At 36.5% G+C, this 21,246-nt stretch overlaps 1 protein-coding gene across 6 annotated transcripts in view; it reads left to right on the forward strand.

The window, feature by feature from the left end:
- The window catches only part of TTC8 (tetratricopeptide repeat domain 8), a 41,287-nt gene extending 20,474 nt beyond the window's left edge, over window positions 1-20,813 (forward strand). For 4 of the 6 annotated variants that reach the window (XM_057413354.1, XM_057413356.1, XM_057413355.1 and 1 more), the window contains 8 exons: window positions 6,523-6,608; window positions 8,294-8,381; window positions 11,294-11,404; window positions 13,509-13,648; window positions 14,920-15,094; window positions 16,327-16,449; window positions 18,333-18,416; window positions 20,135-20,813. In XM_057413354.1, the coding sequence (XP_057269337.1) occupies window positions 6,523-6,608; window positions 8,294-8,381; window positions 11,294-11,404; window positions 13,509-13,648; window positions 14,920-15,094; window positions 16,327-16,449; window positions 18,333-18,416; window positions 20,135-20,251 (924 nt within the window). In that variant the 3' untranslated portion in view covers window positions 20,252-20,813. Of the gene's footprint in view, window positions 1-6,522; window positions 6,609-8,293; window positions 8,382-11,293; window positions 11,405-13,508; window positions 13,649-14,919; window positions 15,095-16,326; window positions 16,450-18,332; window positions 18,509-20,134 lie in introns of all 6 variants that reach the window. The other 2 variants (XR_008972650.1, XM_057413358.1) reach the window with 2 other exon arrangements.
- Window positions 20,814-21,246: the final 433 nt, after the last annotated feature.

Below are 21,246 nucleotides of genomic sequence, written 5' to 3' on the forward strand. Positions count from 1 at the left end.
TCATGTTAACAGAATTTACTTGAGCCTGAGCAGCAGCTGAAATGCATCATGTGTCCGGTAGCTGAACTGCCTAGAAAGTTCAGTGCTCCTGAGACTTGAGAGTAAGCAGTAAGCTACAGAAAACTGACTGTTAACAGAAGAAGGTGAAAATACTTGGCTGAATAAGTAGTGCTTGAATTGAAAATTATTTGACTTTTTAAACTATTGAGGTGATTGTGCACTTTGGTGAATAGAAAGGAAAGAAAGGTATTTGGTGAAACTGCAGGAAAATTAAATATCAGTAGGACTTTTAACACTTGCTCTAGCAATTTAATTCCATAGTGCTGGTGTTTTGTGGCCTCAAGACTGTATTGTCCATACGATTGTAACATTTATTCTCCAAAAGTTTTCTAAGCTTCTCTTTTACCCTGTCCAGAATTTTTCTTCAGTGGTTCTTAGTATTGCTTCTTCACTGAATTGATCAAGTTTGATTACCTATAGTTTAAACTTTGAGAGATAGGTAAAAGTTGCAAAACTTTTTTGGCAGTTCAACCAGGGAAATAATTAATTTAATGAATAAAGTGTTAAAACTATTCAATTACTATGTTAGATATGCACCCAGTTGAAATGGAATAAAAATTTCTCCTTGAAGTTTGAAAGAACTCTTTGTGTAAGTAATGCACAGCTGATGAAACAGTTACCAAATTTTCTGCCAGATCACTAACTGGTGTGTGATTAGATACAAAATTAAAGTCTCCAGTTCATCAATAACACACACAAAAATATTTTTCTGACACAGATCAGAACCATTTCCAAATGCACTGCTATGTAAAACTTTTTAATCTAGAATCAAATTATTATAGTTGCACAGTCAATTTGTCACATACCATTTGTTTAAGAGGATTGGATTGCAGTGCACTATTAATCCAAAATGTGGGTGAAATAGTAAATGCAAGTGTCAGAAATGTCAGAAAGAAATAGAAATAGCAATTAATATTTACATGTTCTGATAATGAATATAAAGGAAGTGCCTGGGTTTTATGCCACCAATAATTAAAATTTATTTTGTTTGTTACTGAAAACTCAGTTCACTAAGAATAAAAGGGTTACTTGACAAGAAGCCACATGTGCCTGTGACCTGCACTTTAAGGACAAGCAGGATCTCTAGGCTAGTCAGATAATTTCATATAATTCAAGGGTTTTTCCAAGTATGCCAGAAGAAAATTGTAAGATATTTTTACACTGTACTGCATGTATTTTGAAATCCTTGCTAAGAATCCCAGATCACTGTTTTGCAGGAAAAGTTTTGCCTGTATCCCTAAGCAAAGAAGTGTCAGTTTAGTCACCACTGTTTATTGTGTAATGGGAGTGAGATCAAAATGTTTGGTTAATGATAACATCTCTTAGGAAGAAAAAAGAATGCATCACACTTCACAGTACAAGGTGCCTTTATAATGTAATGTGTGTCTCTGAAGAGGTGATTTTTTTTTTTAAACTGTTCAGTCTGCTTTCTCTTGTTTGCTTTCATTCTTCTGTTCTTCTGTAATTTATACATCATTTTCAATATAATTCTAATTCTCCAAACTGTCCTCCCTTCCTTTTGAACCTCATCTGCATGAATTTTTATTAAACAACAGAAAAAAAAACAACTTTTGCTTAAATTTAGCTGCATCACTTTCATTTACCTCTCCTACCAATGGCATTTCACCTATTTAGTTTCTTCCTTCTCCCTGAAAAGAAGGATTTAGCAGGGAAACAGCACGTATGTTACCTGCATAAAAGTTGATCAGGATCTTGCTTGATCACTCTTTAGAACATTCACTGACATCTCGTCATCTTTGTGTTACTTGCCAATGTGTGATGTGGCACATTCTTAAAAACACCCTAAACCAACCAAACAAAAACCTCACCACAAAATCCACTTTTCTACATGAAATCATAAATGATCTCAAGTTGGAAGGGACCCATGACGATCATTTAGTCCAAATCCCTGCTCCTTGCAGAACTATCTGAAGTCAAAGCATACAACTAGAAGCATCGTCCAGATGGTCCTTGGTGATGCAGTGAGCTTATTTGAGCTACTAATAAGGTAATAATTTGAGCAGAGTAATGCCAGGCTCTTAGAGTGAGTTATTTTTGAGAGAAAAGTTCTTTGGTGAAAACAGTATTATGTGGAGAGTGGAAAAAACCAAAACAAAACAAATGTTTTTAGGTGAAGGTTGAAATACTATGATGAAAGAGCTTGGAAGGCTTGGAAGCCTGGGAAATTGGCTTAAGTTTGTGACTGTATAGATCAAAAAGCCTCTGATTGTGGACTTTTTGCATGGGTAGAATTGGAAGACTGGTTTCTGCTGTTTTGCAAGTAAAACACAAAACTCACAAAAGTAGTAGTGACAATATCCTTCCTTTGTCACTGTACTGATATGGAACAGTCTACTGTTCTCAGCTGCATTATTATTTATGAAGCAAAGGCAGTTTTATTATTTATCTTCTGTGTAGTATTCAGTTAGTTCATAGAAAAAAAAAGCCTCAGCAATTTCAGTTGAGAAATATTATCAATCGGTGTGTATTATTCAACTAGACAAATAATGCTCGGAACTTGCTTCAAATTAAAAGTAAATACATCTGTAAGCTATCAACTGTCAGAAAGGTGGGGGTGGAAGAAGAGTGCATTGAGCTTTTTCAGCACTTGAAAATGTTGTCAAAAGTCTTTAATGAAAAGTCAAACACTTCTCTGAAGAAATTACTATTGCCCTGTCCATTGTTGTTCTTGACTTGTTTCCTGTTGAACACATACACTTTTGTGCCCCTTAAGCTATTTCTAAAAGCCACTTTATGGGTTAAATGCTGTAAAAGCAGGGTACTTTTAAAGAGTTGTCCAGAAACAGTAGCAGTAGACTGTGACATCATTCTCTGACACTGTTCTCTGGTGGATAATGATTACAAGAGGAACAACGACTACAGTATATACCTGGGACCTCTGATAGTTCCTTAGTTCTTCCTAATAATCTGAAGTCTACACTCTTTGATAGAAATCTATTTATAATGAAATTGTATTAGATTTTCAAACTATAGAAATCCAGGAGACACTCATCAAAAGAAATTGTATAAAATTAACTATGGCTACTGTAATTTACTCAGCAGTCTTATAGACTATCCTGTGTTGAATTGTCTACAAATGAGTCAATAAATGTTGCTGGGAGAATTCCTGCTGTTCAACAGCATGGGAAAGAAGCAGCAGATGCTTGCTATGATTTCCATCTATCTAATTTCTTGGTGCTTACAATACTGTGTATTAAATTACTAAGTTCCAAACAAATGTACATGTGCCAATTTAATTTTGAAATACAATAGTAAATTACCACAGCCCTGCAAGCTGTTTTATACTGAGTTACAGCTGGTAGACAGTTGGAAAGTCTTAGTTACAATGCAGTTGAGCTAAGGAAAGTAATGGTAAATGAAATTAATCTTGGAATCATGCTAAATACAGTTACAATTTAAAAAATCTACAAAATAGCTTTGATTCATTCGTTTAAAAAAACTTAAGAAAACCCACCAAGTATTCAGGGGTTTCGTTATTTTTGTTTGCATAAATATAAGAACTGAGAGTAAAATAAATTTGTTCAGAAAGGCTTCCAAGGTCTAAGACTATTATTGACATGGACTCCTGCATAACTGAGTAGCTATGCTAAGTGCTCTGTAGAGTAATAATTTCAATTTACCAGCATTTCCAAATGATGAGTTATATTTATTAAAACTTTTGAGTCAATCAGTTTTGGGGTTTTTCTTTTGAAGGAAAAATCTTTAGAAGGACATACCAGTATCTGCCAATCCACAATCCATGCTGTTTTCTTTTTCTAGTTATTAATAGGACTGCACCAAGATTCAGTAATGCACAGAGTGCAGGACAGGTATAACACAGCTGTTGTTATGGACTGGTTTTATATTAACATGCTGTGCAGATTGAACATTGAGTTGTACCTAAACTGTGCAATTAAAAAAAAACCCAAACTTGAAATTGAAATATGATAGCAGTTGTTATTGACACGGTAAGGGTGAAGGCTTTGACTTTTCAATATACTGACATTTCAAAGGCCACATTGTCAAAAGATTTTGTTGTAATACCATCAAAAGGTCTAACTACTAGCATGCAAAAAGCTGGCATTGATATGCACGAAGCTTTTCCAGGCAAACACTTTAGAAATATTGGTAACATCTAATATTTTTGGATTAAATTTTTTGTGATTGCTGATAAAATATCACAAAGGATTTTCCTATTTCCTTCATAGAAAAGTATAAGAACAAGACTAAATTTCAGAAACTAACTTAAAAATGAAGTCGTATGTTGTTTCTTATGTTAGTAATAAGATCCCAGTAAGAGTTCAGGATTGGTACCGACAGATAAACTGCTGATGTTAGTATCTACTATGCCTGAAGCAGTCTTGGTTCCCATTTTCCAGTAGCAGCCAGAGTTGTTAGCCTTGCATAAAATAGTTATCAGAAATACTTAGGGCATCAGAAAGAAAACTGAATGTGTAGCTACAGAAGGGATTGTTTCTGAAATTCAGTCCTTCTCCTTGAATACTTGTCATCGGAGCACTCTGAGGAAAGCTCTTTGAAGCACGTTATTTGTCATATGATCCTGACCTTAAGTAGCTGCTCATGCTGCATTATAAGCAGGTGTGGTATTTGACAGATGCATGCATTGTTTACGCATTTGTAAATGCAACTAAAGTAGCCAGTGTTTTAATATAGAATCGTAGAGTGGTCTGGGTTTGGAAGGGACCTTAAAGATCATCCAGATCCAGCCCCCTGCCATAGGCAGGGACACCTTCCACTAGACCGAGGCTGGTTTTGAGCTTCATATTCCCCACCAACCCTTTTCCCCCCTTGCTAGTGAGAAAAAGGTCCAGCATAGCTCATTTCCTCATTGGCTGTTCTCCCACCTGGAAAAGGAAGTTATCAGCACATACCTGGATTGGTTATGACCTGCTGTGCTGTCTCTCCAGATATTGGGGTGATTGAAGTCCCTGATAAGGACCAAGGCTTGTTAACATGAGTGTTCCTACCTCTCTAGAGAGGGCCTTGTGCACTCAGTCTCTCTGGTTGGGCAACCTGCAGGCACTCACTATAATGTGATCAGTCCCTACCCTCCCTTTAATCCTGATCCATGAGTTCTCTGCCACCTCCTCATGCATCACCAGAGTTGTAAGCTTTCCTCAGTTTTCTCTCTCCTGTCACAGAGGCAGGGAATAACAGCTGTCTTTTTCTTATGAGGACAGAATCAATGCAAAACTTTAGCCTGAATTTAGCTGCAGAAAATAAATCATTCCTTCTCAGAGCCAAAAGACAACTACTTGTCTTAAGCTGTCATAGCTGCACTGACATGTCTTTACTGTTATACGTCAAATCTACGCCCTTTGATTACTTGCAGCCTCATTTTGCTAGTAGGAAGAACAGGAATCAAACCCAAGGTAGATGTCACTAAATTAGGCCTTTTCTAGTATTTCAAGTATTCAGATTACTTTTTTCCTGGAAATTACTGGTTCCTCTGCTACTGAGTGGCCAGTGCACAGTTTTCCATATTGCTCCTAATAGATGACTAGCTTCTGATTTCTGTGGTCTGCAAAGTGTTTATGAAAACAGAAAACAAAGTCAATTGTTTGTTATAAAATACTGTGTTAAAGCTTTTTAAACTATTCCTGTTGTTGTCCCTAAAATGTAAGTAAAAAACATAGCATGGCTTTGATTTGTTCTGGACAAAATGGAATTTTAAAAAAGGAATGCCAGCAATCGCTTATATGATAGGTTTTGGTACAGAACACACATCTTGTTTTAACAGAATTGTTGAGTTTAAACTGAACCATGAAAAGCCATAGCTACTCTCTGCACAGGATGTTGGTAGTGCATTGGTTAACATACCTATTTTTCCAGTATACCAGATAAAGAGATTTTAGACCTCCACCCTTTTCAATAGCTAACCGTTTCTCTTATGCATTTTTCCTATCAGTTTTCTTGCATCATGGACTTTTTAAAAGGAAGAAGTACTTCTTACTGTAAACATATGAGAATTTCCAGAAGTGGAGGCAGCCTGATACTAGTAATAAGATGACAATTTCTACAGTATTTCCAACTGGCTGAATTGATTTCTTTATTTTAGTATATTTATACTTCTTTTAGTAACTTCTAGTGAACAAGGATAGGAAGCTTGTAAAAAGTGGGTCAGTTTGAAGCGGCACTTCAGGAGTCTGATTTTACTTTTTTCATCAAAAAAAATCAAAAAAATTGATTTTATTTTTTTCTCTTTGGATTACCAGAAGCTATTTGGATTACATGTTCTTATAGGGACAAATTATCCTCTCAGCTACTTTATACACTAAGATATAAAAATAGTAAACATAAAGCAGTGCCCTCACCTCAAGTTTACCAGGACTTTTTGTTCAAATTTTTCTCTTGATGGTCTTTACGTTATTCACTTTGTGTTCTTTTCTTTGTGTAAACATTGAAGGTATTAATGTTAAGATGATGAATTTGTTTTGGAAGGCTCTACATTTGGCAGCCCTTGCTACTGAGCACGCACAGTTCAAGGACTGGTGGTGGAAAGTCCAAATTGGGAAGTGCTACTATAGGTAAGCCATGGTTAATTTCTTCTGGGAGCAGTGAGTATACCCATACGGGACCTGAACTGCTGGGTGTATTGCGCAATGCTGAACACTGGGGGAAATAGTTCACTATGTACTTAGTTGCAGAGTGCTGTGCTTAAAGATAAATCTTCTATAACACACAAGATTATATTCAGCTGCTTGAAGTAAAGGGGTCAACACTGAGTAACTGAATTCGTTGTATCTTCACCTTTGTTAATGAGTTTCAAAAACATGGTTTGAAAAGTCAGGAAATAAATGCAAAGAACTGTTGTTAAAACTGACTATACAAAATGAGTATTACAATATTAGCTTGAGAAATTAACTGTCAATGAGTGCTTCAGATTGAGGAGGTAATAAAAAATTATATACTCACATTAGACCCTTTTTGCCAGAGGTACATTACCCAGGAAGTACCAATTCCAAAGACAGCAAAGGCTTAGGACTGGCACCCCATACCTGAGCATCTGATACAAGTGACTTGGGAGTACCCTGATACTGTGCAGTGATAAGTCTCTGGGGAAAGAGTGGCAACAGCAGGGAAGAGAGATCGTTGCAAGCAGTTCAGCCTTGTTGCTGAGGTTGTGGCTATGAATGTAACAGCCAGTTCTACCAAATCAGGTGAAACTCCTGCTACAGCCATGCTTCCTATAATTCAAACAAGTTTTGAGGCAGCTCTTCCTTGTTTGTCCCATGAATGTAAAACATATGGATTCCGTATTGGTTGTTAAAAAACCTGAACCATCATCTTGCAGTATTTACAACTCTGTAAGCAATTCTTGTATGAACAGGCTGATAATACAGAGCAGTTAGCCCTTTAAAATTCCGTGTTGTATCTTGGCTTAAAACTAGTGCTTCTTTTTAGATGCCCAAACTAATGAAATTCTTTGTTATCCCTAACCTTTATTTGACATTCTTTAGATTAGACTGATTTATTTATTTGTTGAGCTGTGGCGTGTGGACCCTGGCTGAATGCCAGATGCCCACCAGAAGCCACTCTGTCACTCCCATCCTCATCTGGACTGGGCAGAGAAAAGACAATGGGCGGCTTTTGGTTCAGAGATAAGGACAGGGAAATCACTCAGCAGTTACCATCACAGGCAAAACAGACTTGACTTGGGGAAAATGTGAGTCCTTCTCATGGACTGCAGTGAACTGCTCAGAGGTGGGTCCCTTCCATGGGGTGCAGTCTTTCAGGCACAGACTGCTCCAGCGTGGGTCCCTCATGGGGTCACAAGTCCTCCAAGCAAATGTGCTCCAGCGCAGGCTTCCCATGGAGTTACAGAGTGAGGACATTCTGCTCCAAAACCATGTGGGAAGAGGTTGAGGTCCTCAACCTTTCTAATTGTTCCTTTCTACCATTCATTTCATACAAAGAGCAGGAAGGAGTCCTATGAAAACAAGTACACAATTATTCAATTAGCACCAGAAGGCTGCATGTACAGAAGGGGGTGAAATTTCATGAAATTGCCTTTTTCATGGTTTTGCATTGTTGTCTTTGTAACCTTACTATATTTAACAGCATGGTTTTTGTTAACACAGATGGAAATACATGACTTCAGAGTATGCTTTTGGGCAGTGTATCTTTGGTTTAGTTTGCGCTGCTTCATTATTTAATAAGGTTTTTTAAAAAACAAACAAATGCCTTCTATATCTCTCTCTTGTCTCTTTAGGTTAGGATTATATCGTGAAGCCGAAAAGCAGTTTAAGTCAGCTCTCAAGCAACAGGACATGGTTGATACAGTCTTATATTTAGCAAAAGTAAGTCATAAATCTGATTATTTTAAAAATGAAGTGAAATTCCAGACTATTCCTGAGAAGACCATACACCAGAATAAGTGAGTATTGAGCTTGGTACACCATTAAGTTTAATAGTGTGTGATCTCCATATTGATATGAGGCAATACATGCTAACAGTTGAAATGGAAGTCTGTAGTTTTCAAAAAGATTTTGGAGCTTCCAGATTTCACTAAAAGAAAAGAAAAAGTATCTCCTGTGCTACTGTATTCTTTGCTCTGAACACCAATGAGGATTATGTAGTTAAAGAATTATTGGAGTTCCAGTATGAAGAACAGTGTAGTTTTATATCGTCTCCTGGGAAACTAATGCAGTAAATCAGTAAGAGTGAAGCTCAGAATCCTAGTTTCACAATCAAACTCAAAACAAAGTGAACTTAAAGAAGGCAATCAGAGGCCTTGAAACAGAAATTGTTGCCAAAATAAAGGCATTGAAAGCTTTAGAAGGCAAGTGGCACAGCTAAGCCTCGGAATTACTTGCTTACCAGGGTACACATAAGATTCTAAACATTTTTCAAAAAAAAGGTGGCCTGTGAGAAACTAAAACTGCGTTTTCTTTCTTTTGTCCTAGAAAGAGATTAAATCAGTTGTTTTTTATCAGCTCCCTTTAAGCCAGCTGTCATAGGCCTATCCAAATGTCATCTCTACTAGTGGATAATTCAGATACTTATATTATGATACTTGCCTTACCTTTACATTTCTTGAGCAATTTACATTTTGTATTTAAATGATCACCATTGCTATCTGGACGTCTTCAGTACAGCAGTTGGAGTTAGTTTACTTGATTGAGTTTAGCAATTTTAGATTTCTGTCACTACCAGGAGTCATTCTGCAAAACATGAGCTACACAGAGTGATTAATTTAACAGAGTAATTTGATTAACAAACAGTGATTCGTTATGGGAGACATGCATTCACCCACATCATTATTAGCTGAAGTAAGAGCTGCATTTGAACTTCCATCTCCCACTCCATAGACCAGCTCATGCAAGTATAAGGCATTGCACAACATGATTTAGTGGCTGTAGGTGGACAGGCGATAGAGTAGGGTAATCTGACAGTACTGAAAATATCAGACCTGAGTTAAGCGGCCAGTGAAAAAACAGCGGGATCGCATCAAGTTCTGTGCAAACAGTTCAGTACTACAGAACTGATTAATTTTCAGTTTATATTAATTGCTACAGCAGCAATCTGGGTTTTTTCTAATATTTTCCTGAAAGCTAACTCTCCCTTGAAATACAATTTAGGAAAAGATAAAAGACCAAAAGACAACTGAAAAATAAAGGATCTTGAAAGAAATTAGGGCTGCTGGAAAGTTACAAAGTATTTCATGACTCAGAAGAGCTGGAGATAGGGTATTTTTACTAGAAATGAGAGAGAGCAAAAAGAAAATCAAGCCATTCTGCATTTAGCCTTTAAAACTTAATGACTACAGCTCTTTAATAAATACCTCTGTTACTAAGCAGGTCTCCCCAAAGCAGCTGTGTGAGTAGGTGGAAGTTGTCCCACCTATCTCTGAATTTTTTTTCCACTCATCTGGACAGCAGCTCTGCAGTCCTAGTCTACTAAGTGCTATGCCCCTAAAACCCTCAAACCTTCACTTTTTTATTGCTTTTCACAAGAAGGAATTAGTTTTTTAGTTTAATACAGGCAATGCAAGTGATGTCAGCAAAATTACTCTAAAAAATGCCTGGTTGTTTTTTTTTCCTTTTTGCCAGTGATCAACTCGAAATGACAGTCCCTTTACTAGGAAGGCACTCACAATCGACAGCTCTTTGACAATTCAGAATATCACTGGAGTGGTCATAGGAAAGAATTCTTTGCAAATGTTGACAGCAATATGTATCTATAAGGATGGAAATAAATGAACTTACAATTTTGCTTATTGGCACTCAGAAGTCCATGAAGCTCAAGGCCAGAAGCAGAAAATGTGTTTGGAGGTTTCTCAGGTGTTCAGTTAACATTGATCTTTTTCTTACATTGCATCACAGAGTGCTTGTGGCAGGATACCAGTCACAGATTCTTTCCTTTTTTTCATCATATCAAGTATTATCACTGTTTAATGTAATACTTCTCCAACAGGAGCACTTGAAACACTTTTCCACTCAGTGGGAGACAGATTGATCACATTAGCCATCTAGTGTCCCAGAGCAGCCATGCAGGGTTTTTTCCTTTGCTGTAGCTATATTTACCATACCCCACAATGGGAGGGCTTTACAGTTGTACTCTCAGACAGCTACAGAGTTGGTCTCTATCAATACGTTGATGTCCTCTGTCCAATTCTCACACAATGGTACTCTCATCACACGCTGTTATAGTCAACACAGAAGCCAGAATCACGGGGGCAAAAAACTGCCCTCTTCCTGTTGCAGGACTTTATTGGTTGTGACAGGGGAGGTTGACAGAGCAGTTGGGAGATTTGAAAGTGTCGTTCCTCAGTGCAGTGCAGTCTTATTTGACATATTTCAGTATTCCAGCATTATCAACCTGAAGCTCCAGTTCTTACAAGCCTAAACATAAAACATATATTAAACAGGAAAATACTCAAGGTGGTACCTTCACCTCAGTCTTGGAAGTATATTAATTTGGTATGATAGTAAATATCGAGATACTTTTTTTGTTTATTAGTAATGTTCATCTGAATTAATAATGTATAGGTGATAGGCTTGCAAATGTAATTATCCTAATTAGCCTGTTTTATCTTCATTACAGAGATATATTCAGTATTCATTATTTTCCCAGTATGATTCACCATCTCAGATAATGGTTTGCTGCATAAAGGGAGGTGTCATCCCTTTTATTTGTCCCCATAGTTAAACAGCAGTGGAAGTATAAAAGTCAGACATTTGACATTTATATGCACTTCTTATTTGCTTAGGTGTATTTGCGCTTGGATCAGCCTGTAACAGCTTTGAACCTTTTCAAGCAAGGGTTAGATCGATTTCCTGGAGAAGTGACTCTTATTTGTGGAATTGCCAGAATCCATGAGGTATGCATCCACTATGCACTCATTGTGGCCAAGGTTAGCTGCCTGAGCAAGAAAAAAGAGCCTATCGTTGAATATAACTGTAAGGTCATAAAAAATTAACTATCCTGTTTTTCAGCATCACTGATGCAAAACAGGTGGCATTACACAGAGATACCAAAGTAACATCAGGGGAGCCTTTCAGGCTTATTTGTTTAAATGGTTAATCACATAGTGAGATCCTATTTACCCTTCACACATGGAAGCAAGTCCATGTTAAGTCAAGTGGTCCAGATGTTGCCCATGTAGCTAGGTTGAGTTTGTATGTTTCATTGTACTAAAACTGCTTAAGTCATCAACAGCCAGTGCTAGCAGGATTGAACAGCAAAATAGTCTGCTTACCAGCATTGTCTTTATTAGCACTGTGTTTTGTCTTTATTAGCACTATGTTTTGTCTTTATTAGCACTGTGTTTCAGTGTTAGTTTCTAAAGCCAGTGAGAACAGTTGGAATGTGAATGTTTCTTAGTTTAGGAAGTAGATGTTACTTTAAGCAGGATGAATTTAAAGTAGTTTCATTTTAGCTTGGTAACTATATATTTTGTATTTTAAAACTGCATATATTCTTGTCAAACAGTGGACTTAACATTGTTTTTTAACTAAAAGTTGATAATGATCCTATTCTAGAACAAGTGTTTTAAAGTCATGATTTTCTTTTGTTTGCTTATATTCATACTTGGCATTCTTTCCTGTTCTCATCATTCTCATCTAACCGCCAAGCATTAATCCATTTTCGTATTAAATCCTTTTTGTCCTTCAGCAAGGAAGAAAACAGCTGCATTTTTTTTTTGAGGCTTTTCTTTCTGAATTGTTAAACAGTTTTTTAATATGGATATGATTTTACAGAGCCATACATAACATTGCATAACCCTGTAAGGACTTATTTAAGAGCAGCATATAGTTCACAGTATCTGGTTTTGCACTGACACCTGAGTGCAGGTTTATAGCTTCATTGCCAAAGATTTGTACTGCATCACAGAGCTTTTCCCATTACATAGACTCACAGTGGAATATATGTATTAGGCATCTTAATCAGAGCTTTTCTTCTCTGTAGAAAAAAAGCTCTTCTACCTTTTCTTCTTTTACCTTTTTTCTATCTTTTTTTTTCTACCTTTTTTCTACCTTTTGACAGTAAGATTTGTAGACCCTTATTGGTTAAAAAAAAAAAGGGGGGGGGGCTGCTTTATTGCTCTTCGCTTTAATCACAAGAAATACTTTTTTTTTCATAGCTAAATAATGCTGCTGAGGTTAAAAAAAAGCTTATTCTTTAGTTGTGTTGAGAGTACATTGTATCTACAGCACATAGGTAAAAACTACTCCTCTCTAAATGCACAAGTGTGGTTTGATCTTTTTTTTCTGACATGGGGGTTGAGTCGTCTGATGACTTGCACTCCTCAGAAACAGTGTGATGTTGTTTACAGCAATGAGTTCACCCTAATTCATCTTCCAAGTAGCATACATCCAAGCATATATTTTTATACAATATAGTTCTCTAACTGGGGTATCCTAGCTAGTACAAGTTGTGGTATTTGGTATGATTCCTGTTTTCAAAGGCAGGTAATAATTCTTCATATGCAGTTCTCATTTGTGTTCAAATCAATTCATAAGTTGACTTACAAAGCGTTAAAAATAATTGAGACTTTGACTGCGGAAAGAAGTCTGCTGTATGTTACCATACTGGGAAAGTGACTGCGCAGTACTGTGTATCACAAGGTATTATGCAAAAAGTAGCAAATGCCTATTGCATGTGCTAAGCTTCTGACCAATCTGAAAAATAAAAACCAAATAAAGCTCCTCTTGTAGCTATGGCATAGAGTTAATGACTGGTAAAGCTAGCACCAGTAAATTATTATGCATTCTTCTCATGGATCTGTGTGTCGCTCGTGAAAATGCTGATCAGCGGTGTTGCATTGTATGATCAGAGAACCGTAAAAGCATACATAATTAATCTCAGTTAAGTACAGTATGCAGCATAAGTAAAGCACTTGGTAAAGTAACATTTTAATAAGTTTTGTAATAAAAATTGGTAATAAAAAGTAGAATTAATCTAATTTTTTTCCAATTGTGTAGGAAATGAACAATATCTCCTCAGCTGCAGAATACTATAAAGATGTCTTAAAACAAGACAATACTCACGTGGAAGCCATTGCATGCATTGGCAGTAACCACTTCTATTCAGACCAACCTGAGATAGCTCTGCGGTTTTATAGGTATCTACTACTTGTAGGGAAGTGCAGGGGGAACTGAACATGTGGGAGGGTATTATAAAGGGTTGATTTTTGTAATGTTGATAGCAAAAAAAAGAATATTAAGAGATTGGTATGGGAGGGTGATCAAGCATTTATACAAATACGACCATAAAATCAGCATACCAACTTACCTTCTCAGCCAGTGATAATTATATCTCTGTCTTAAAAATTTGTCATCATTACATGTGGAGTATGTAGAAATACCAACAAATACTATTAAAACAGTGATTATTAGATGAATAAAGGAAAAATGATCTTTCACAGCATGAGGCAGTTTGAGAACCCTGGCCTTGCTTGCAGCTTCAGTTGTATTCAGAAGCTTCAAGGGCTTCCTATTTAGCCCTTTGAAAAAAGAGTAGTCTTTGAAAAGTTCCACAGGAAGTTGCGAGAAGTTGTGACCACAAAATCCCTTACTTGAATGTGGGCTGGGGTTCCCCCCTGCTTTGCTCAAAGCAATAAAAAGATAGTGTTGAATGATGCTGCTTGCTTTTAATTTCAGTACAGTCAGAGTCCAGAGAAGCCTGACCTGTGTTCTGAAGCCTAAGAGCAGATTAAGTCAATATAAACACTAGCATCTCATTTCTGTTGGACCTCAGCTCTTTCCTAATTTAAGTTCAGAAACTTACAGTCATGCTGCAGACAGCAGCCCTCTTTTCCTCTGACCCTATTAGCATATCTGGTTTTGCTATAAATATTAATAAGCAGAATTTTTATAAAGCATCTCCATTCTAAAAGACACATTAAAACCCATCAATTTGAATCAAAATCTGAATTATGTTTCAAATGTAACATTTATGTAGATTCATATACTAGATGTACTAGTACTGATCAGAGCAGTGCTGAAGGACAGGAATCAATCAAAAAAATTGAAGTCTGAGAGTTACAGAAAGTGACTGCAGCAAATCACATCTTGATTGACATTGAGGGATTGGAAAGAGGAAATGGAGAAAGTCTGCATAAAGCTATGTCTTACAGTAAAGTCAGATCATGTGGCACAATGAAAAAGACAGAAGTTACCTAATTTACGCAAAGACTGCTTTGCACAGCTTTGATTCTGATAATCAAAAATGTCCTACACTGCCCTTCATGAAACCTTTACCAAGTATCAGACTATAAGACTTGGTTATTACACGCTCTCAGTACAGGGAGAAAGGAGGAGGAAACTTTGTCATTTAGAACAGAATTCTTATTCGAAATTACTCTAATTAATTAAATACTTTCTTTCAATCTAGACGGCTCCTGCAGATGGGTGTTTATAACTGCCAACTTTTTAACAATCTGGGCCTCTGTTGTTTCTATGCCCAGCAATATGATATGACATTATCTTCGTTTGAACGCGCACTGTTTTTGGCTGAAAATGAAGAGGAGACAGCAGATGTGTGGTACAACCTGGGACATGTGGCTGTGGTATGAAAAATATTAACAACCTTTGTGAGTAAATACAATTTTACAAAAACTGGAAAAAGAATAACTTGGAAGGTGTCACTGCCCTACTTTGAAATATGAAACCTGACAGTATACAGGGTAGAGTACAGTACAGATTAAAGGTTTATTTGCACTTCACTGGAGAGGAAGAGGCAAAAGAAGAAAGTTCTGTACATCTTCACAGAATGTGGCTTACTCCTCCTGAAAGATGCTCCCTCCTCACTATCTTTAGCCTTCCTTTCCTAAGAAAATTGCATCATGTACCAGCCCTTGAAAGTCTTTGCTGCAACACAAGCTAATCTGATGGGAAAAAAAAAAAAAAATCAAGATTTTTCAATTCTCTGAGCTGTTATTTGTGTTACGTGGAGCATTAGACCAATTCTGTGGCCATAAAAATATGTATTCAGCAGAATGTAGCAGACACTAAAGCACTATGAATGCCATAGTTGAGAAGGCACATTCCTCCATCATATAGGCAGCAGCAGAAATATTGTGTAATTGTGTGATAAAGTTTGTTAAATGTCTATGCTAATTTGCATTCATTGCACATTTTTCCAGATGTTCTTCCAGAAGTTGTGTCTGGAGCTAAACAGATTTCTGTTTAGCTGTGTGCCCAGAATAAAGTTACTGGATAAAGTTTTTGACAGCTTTGTAATACAAGTTGTTGTCAAATGCTGATTATGATGAGAGAGAAACTCAACTGATGTGCCTATATTTTTCAGCACTTGTTACCTTTAATTTTTAAATTGGGGCTCTGTCAGTGTTGGTCATAACACTCAAACATTGAAGAGTAGTGAGCTCTTCCATACTAAGAAATTAATCTCCTTTAATTTTTGTTGTCTAAAAACTAGGCTTATGTGTGAGGTTTGTTTTTTTTCTGTGTAGACACAGAGAGTCAAGATGACTTTCCCTCTGGAGACATATGTTTTTCTTGCCCTACTGTAGACGGTAGCAGATAACGTAACCTTTAGATGACACATTAGTCATCTAAAAGTTAAATTAGATGAAATGAATATCACTTGGAGCATGGAAGTTTGTGCTGGAGAGAAATGATTCTGTCTGGAGGACGAATTAGAAGAAAATGAGAGGGTCTGGGAAGAAAGCACATATGGTTCTGATCAGCATGTACATATGGGTGAAAAGATACTCCAGACAGCAAAACAGATGCATGTTGTTTTCAGTCTTGTCATAAATTAAAATAGTCTTACTTTTAGGGGATAGGAGACCTGAATCTGGCTTACCAGTGCTTCAAGCTAACATTAGTCAACAATAATGACTACGCAGAAGCTTACAACAATTTGGCTGTGCTGGAAATGCGAAAAGGTCACATTGAACAGGTTGGTGTTGAATCTCAGCCTAAGCAGCATGTTTCCTTTGGCCCTTTTGTACTTAAGAAACATCTCATTTCCCTGAGGTGGAGGCCCCATATGAATGTCTAGCTTATTACTACTACAGGGAGAACATGGATAATTTTTATGCATGTTTCAGTGTAACCTCCACTTTTTTATGCTGTCTCCCATTAAACTGCTCGTTCTTGGGCATGTCCAAATGGTTCATCGAAGACAAACAAGGTTTTGTAGTTGAGATTTTTTTTTCCTACATTGAGACCCAGAACAATACCCATCGCTCTTTAATCATCACTTAAGTTACAGCTTTATATATTCATTTTATAAATGTAGACAATACACTTTTACTAGGTGGCAGAAGAGAGCAATCAAATCAGCTCTTAAAAGATTTTTTTTCAACAAGGAGATTGCTTTAGAGATTTAGAGTAGCAGGTTCTTGATAAATACTTCTGCATCAGTGAACAGATGGTTCTCGATAAATACTTCATAAATGGTTCTTGATAAATGGTTCTTGATAAATGGTTCTTGATGAATACTTCTGCATCAGTGAGCTTGGGGGTTTGTCTTGCATAATGGGAGTATACTAAGTTGTATTGTACTTAGATATATAATTGACATCTAAGTGGATTAATGCATTTATTTTTATACACATATAGGGAAAATTAATATGCTTTTGTGGGATGGTTTGAACTACTGTGGGCTTGTTTTAATCCTTGTAGGAGCAAGTCTCTTTTGATGGATACATACATGTGTCAGAGAGCTATAATACATTATAGAGACCTGTAAACACCCTTTTTATGAGCAAATTCTCAAAGTTAACTTTACTCAGATAACCTAGCAATTACCATGGAAATACTGAAATGAATCCAGCACTGGATGTTTCCAGTGACAAATAAACTTTGGGTTTAGTTTCATAATCAGTAAATTTACAGGCATTTAATACCCAGGTGAACTTGCCTCCATTTGTGGAGTTTGTGATTGTTAATAATTAACACTGCAGAGCCTTTCCATTATAATCAATGGTTTCCTGTCAGTTTTAGGTTTTAGCTTAAAATTTTCTATTTTTTCCTGTATCACAAGTATAATTAAAAATCAGGATTATCATGGCAATGATGTTATGCATAGAAGAATAAAAAATATGAACATATTCAGCTTATCTGGGACTTTATTTTCTTTTACAATGTTCTTGCGTAAGTATTGTTGCATGTACTCAGAGTTGTCCGATTTAGGGAGTTTTAGTAAGTTCTTTACTCTGCCATCCCAAACAATTTACAGATACTTTTGCTTTTCAAAGATCAATTTTTTTTTTTCCCTTGAAGTTCTCAGTAATTTTTTTTAGTAAAACCATTCACAAGTCCACCTTTTGTATTGAATTTACAGCTTGAAAACTCACACTGATACTTAATTTTTCATTAATTTTTCATTAATTGTTAACACTACTGTTTTGCTAGTTAGAATGTTTTGTTAATATTTTTGAGTGTGAAAACTGCTTTTTTATTCAGGTTTTTGTGGATGCTTAAGACAGTACTGTCAGAGAGACAAAAGATAAATACAGTGGTGTGGGACTTTAAATGCTTTCCTTTTAATTTGTATATTCTGCTCAGTGTTTAGAACTAAATTGCTTAATTGAGTAAGTTGCAACATGTTTTTTTCTGACTCAGCCGAGAGTCGTATAATTTCAGTGCTATTAAACTGTATTATGCCTAAATGTACTATTAGGGTAACTGATACATAGTTGAAGATTACTTTCTTAGGAAAGGCCTAGTAAAGAAAACATAGGATGATTTAAGAGTGATAAAAATTGCATTAGATTCTTGTTATCCTCCCTGCATCACAGATTTCACTGTTTGGGGTTTTTTTTTTCCCCTCCATAGGCAAGAGCTTTGCTGCAGACTGCTTCATCTTTAGCACCTCATATGTATGAGCCCCATTTCAATTTTGCAGTACTCTCAGAGAAGGTAATGCACTATCATATTCTTGCAATCTGAAAATGGAGCCTTGGTGAATTAGTTGGTTTTTGATTGTTAGTATTACTGAGAATTCCAAATAAGTGAGATAAGAGTGCATGCACTCGTGGAAAACTAAGTTACATTTTCATTTTAATACCCAAAAGCTTTGTGTGTAAAAGCAGTCATTCAGATGTTTGCTTTAAAGAATAAATGAGGCCAACTAGCTATAAAGTAACTTTGTAATTTTCCAAATGCCCAGAAGACAAGCAACCAGTGACAATTCCATCTGCATCTTTACTGTCATTGGCTTTTTCAGAATGTCAAGTGAAATATTATATGATATATCAGTAATTATAGAAAGAATATCATTTATTCATCCCATGATCTTACTGATCTCAAAAGGAAAGTCTGTTCTTCTGCTTTCCAACTTTGTATTTCATGTGTTAATAATTTATGTCATAGAGTGTCTCAGACACTGAATTAACAGTGTGTCTAACATTCCTCTTAATGAGGAGAAACTTGTGCAAGTCCTTACAGTTTTCACAAGAAAAAATTGCTCCTATGCTTGTGCAAGTCCTTACATTTTTCACAAGAAAAAAATTGCTCCTTTGCTTGTGCTTACCCCTTCAAGATTCTGTTATGAGTGAGTTGTGTGGGCAGCTCAGCTCCTACAGATACTAAAGTACATGTGTCAAGGAGAGAACAACCCATTAATTTGTAAGTGTATCCTCACCATTGTGAAACATAAGATGGTTTCTAATACTTGCATTCTGTACTTGCCAATGAAGTGGTGAATCCTAGTCTGCAAATGTCTTGTTGCATAGCTTTTGCACAAAGAACCTGCATAGGTTGTGGGAGAAGGCAGATGGCCAGATCAGCTAGCTGTTGATGCAGTGTGGTAAATGCAATCCATAGACTCAATGTAAGGCCATTGTTTACAAAACATAACTTCTCTGGGCAGGAAGTTTCTGGTTTCTTCCCCTTCACGGAATTCTTACTGTACTGAAGCTCTGTGTTGACTGGTGCACAGGCAGCACAGGCCTCCTGCTGACACTTTCCATAGCTTCTTCCCTTCCACCCAGGAGCTATGACGTTTACTAGACGTATTCCTGAACATTTGGGTTCTTTTTTGATGAATGCACTTTCTGAGATGCTGTTCATATATACACTTCCTCCTTTCAAAAAATAATGTAGGAATTTAGCCTAATTAGGTTCCCGAAGTAGAGAACAATGTGGAAACATACTTCTAGAAGTAGCGGAGGAGCAGTGTCACCTCTTCAGCGCTGCTGTGCCTCTCTTTGAGGAAGCAGAAAATCACATGGAGTTGCAGCTTTTACAGAGACCTGACTGGTTGAGTTTTGCTTGTATATGCAACAGCACTTTCGTGGAGTTTAAAAACAGACCTTCTACTTTTTATTCCTCCTCATTTTAAGCGCTGGGCATGGTGTACCTTCTCCATTCTCCAAGAAGTCAGGTGGAATGGGAATTAAAGTTACTGTCTTGAAGCATCCCTCCCATTAAAATCACACATCTGTCTTCTCATCCCATGATGTAAAGGGGATATAACCCCAAGTTCAAAAGCCTCTGTGCTGATTCTATTTTATTTATTCATTCTCAGGACCAGCTGTATTTAAACATTTGTGAGCCTCAGAAATGTACTGCACAGAATCATGATGCAGACACTGCAGTGCTTGGATTCACAAAATGAGTTTGTGTGTTTCTTCCAGGTTGGAGATCTGCAGAGGAGTTACACAGCTGCTCAGAAGTCAGAAGAAGCATTTCCAGGCCATGTTGATACACAACAGCTCATCAAACAGTTAAAGCAGCACTTCGCTATGCTCTGATGAGCATATTTTTCATTATGTAAAAACAGCCAGAGAGAATGTCCCATACATTGTTTTGAAATTGCTAGCTCAAATAGATAAGCTACACTTAATGCATTCCTGTGGCAAAGCCTGTGTTAGTTTGAGTAGCAGGAAAGGTTTAGGAGTCCTAATTAGTTTCTGTCATCTTAAAACGTAACGCTTACTGAAATGCAGCTAGAATGTTATGTTGCAACTCATACGCAAGAGATTACAGGATTATCAGGATGCTACTGGTATGACAGGTCTGAAATAGTTGTCTGGTATATGAGTAAGTCTCCATTTAATATTAATGAACATTTTAAAGGATTTTTTCTGACTTTTCTGTAGAAATTTTTTTTTAAATACTCCTGTGTGACAATCTGTTAAGTGACGTAAAGTACTTCCTAACTGGTCTTCAAACTTGGCTTTTGATAATACACATTCTTACTGAATGTTAAGTTTTAAAACTAAAATACCTAAAACCTATTCAATATATGTGTAAAGAAGAAGTTATTATATTTCTTGTACTGTATGAATTAAATAAATTCCAGTTTGTATGGTTTGTGTTGTTTATGAAAGTTAAAATTACATCTGCACTGCCATGAAAATTAGAGTCAGCTGTCTTAACATATTTTGAAAGAACTGGTACAAAATAGCGTAAATATGTGTGTTCCTCTCTGCCCAGGAGAGTTTATTCTTAATCTGTGATGGAAAAGGATATTTAGAAGCTTGCAGAGTTAAGTACTAATAATTGAGAACAAGGCATTGATTGGGTGGTTACCTGCACTACCACAAAAGCACTGTTGCTAAACAAATATTTGAACCATCCTAACTACAAGAATACTGTGAATAGCAAGAAAGACTTTCTCTCTGTCAAATACCTTTGTGTTCTTACTAAAAGGGATAAATGTGCATGATTTTGCAACGTGACCTTTTAAGACCTTTAAGAAATGTGGGAGGTTAAGGCATTCTGAAATGGCAATTAAAAATCTTTT

This window comes from Pezoporus wallicus, unplaced genomic scaffold (genome assembly GCF_028554395.1).
Source record: "Pezoporus wallicus isolate ANWC-B61680 ecotype Strahan unplaced genomic scaffold, APGP_CSIRO_Pwel_v1 contig_3017, whole genome shotgun sequence".
Classification (NCBI taxonomy): Eukaryota; Metazoa; Chordata; class Aves; order Psittaciformes; family Psittacidae; genus Pezoporus; species Pezoporus wallicus.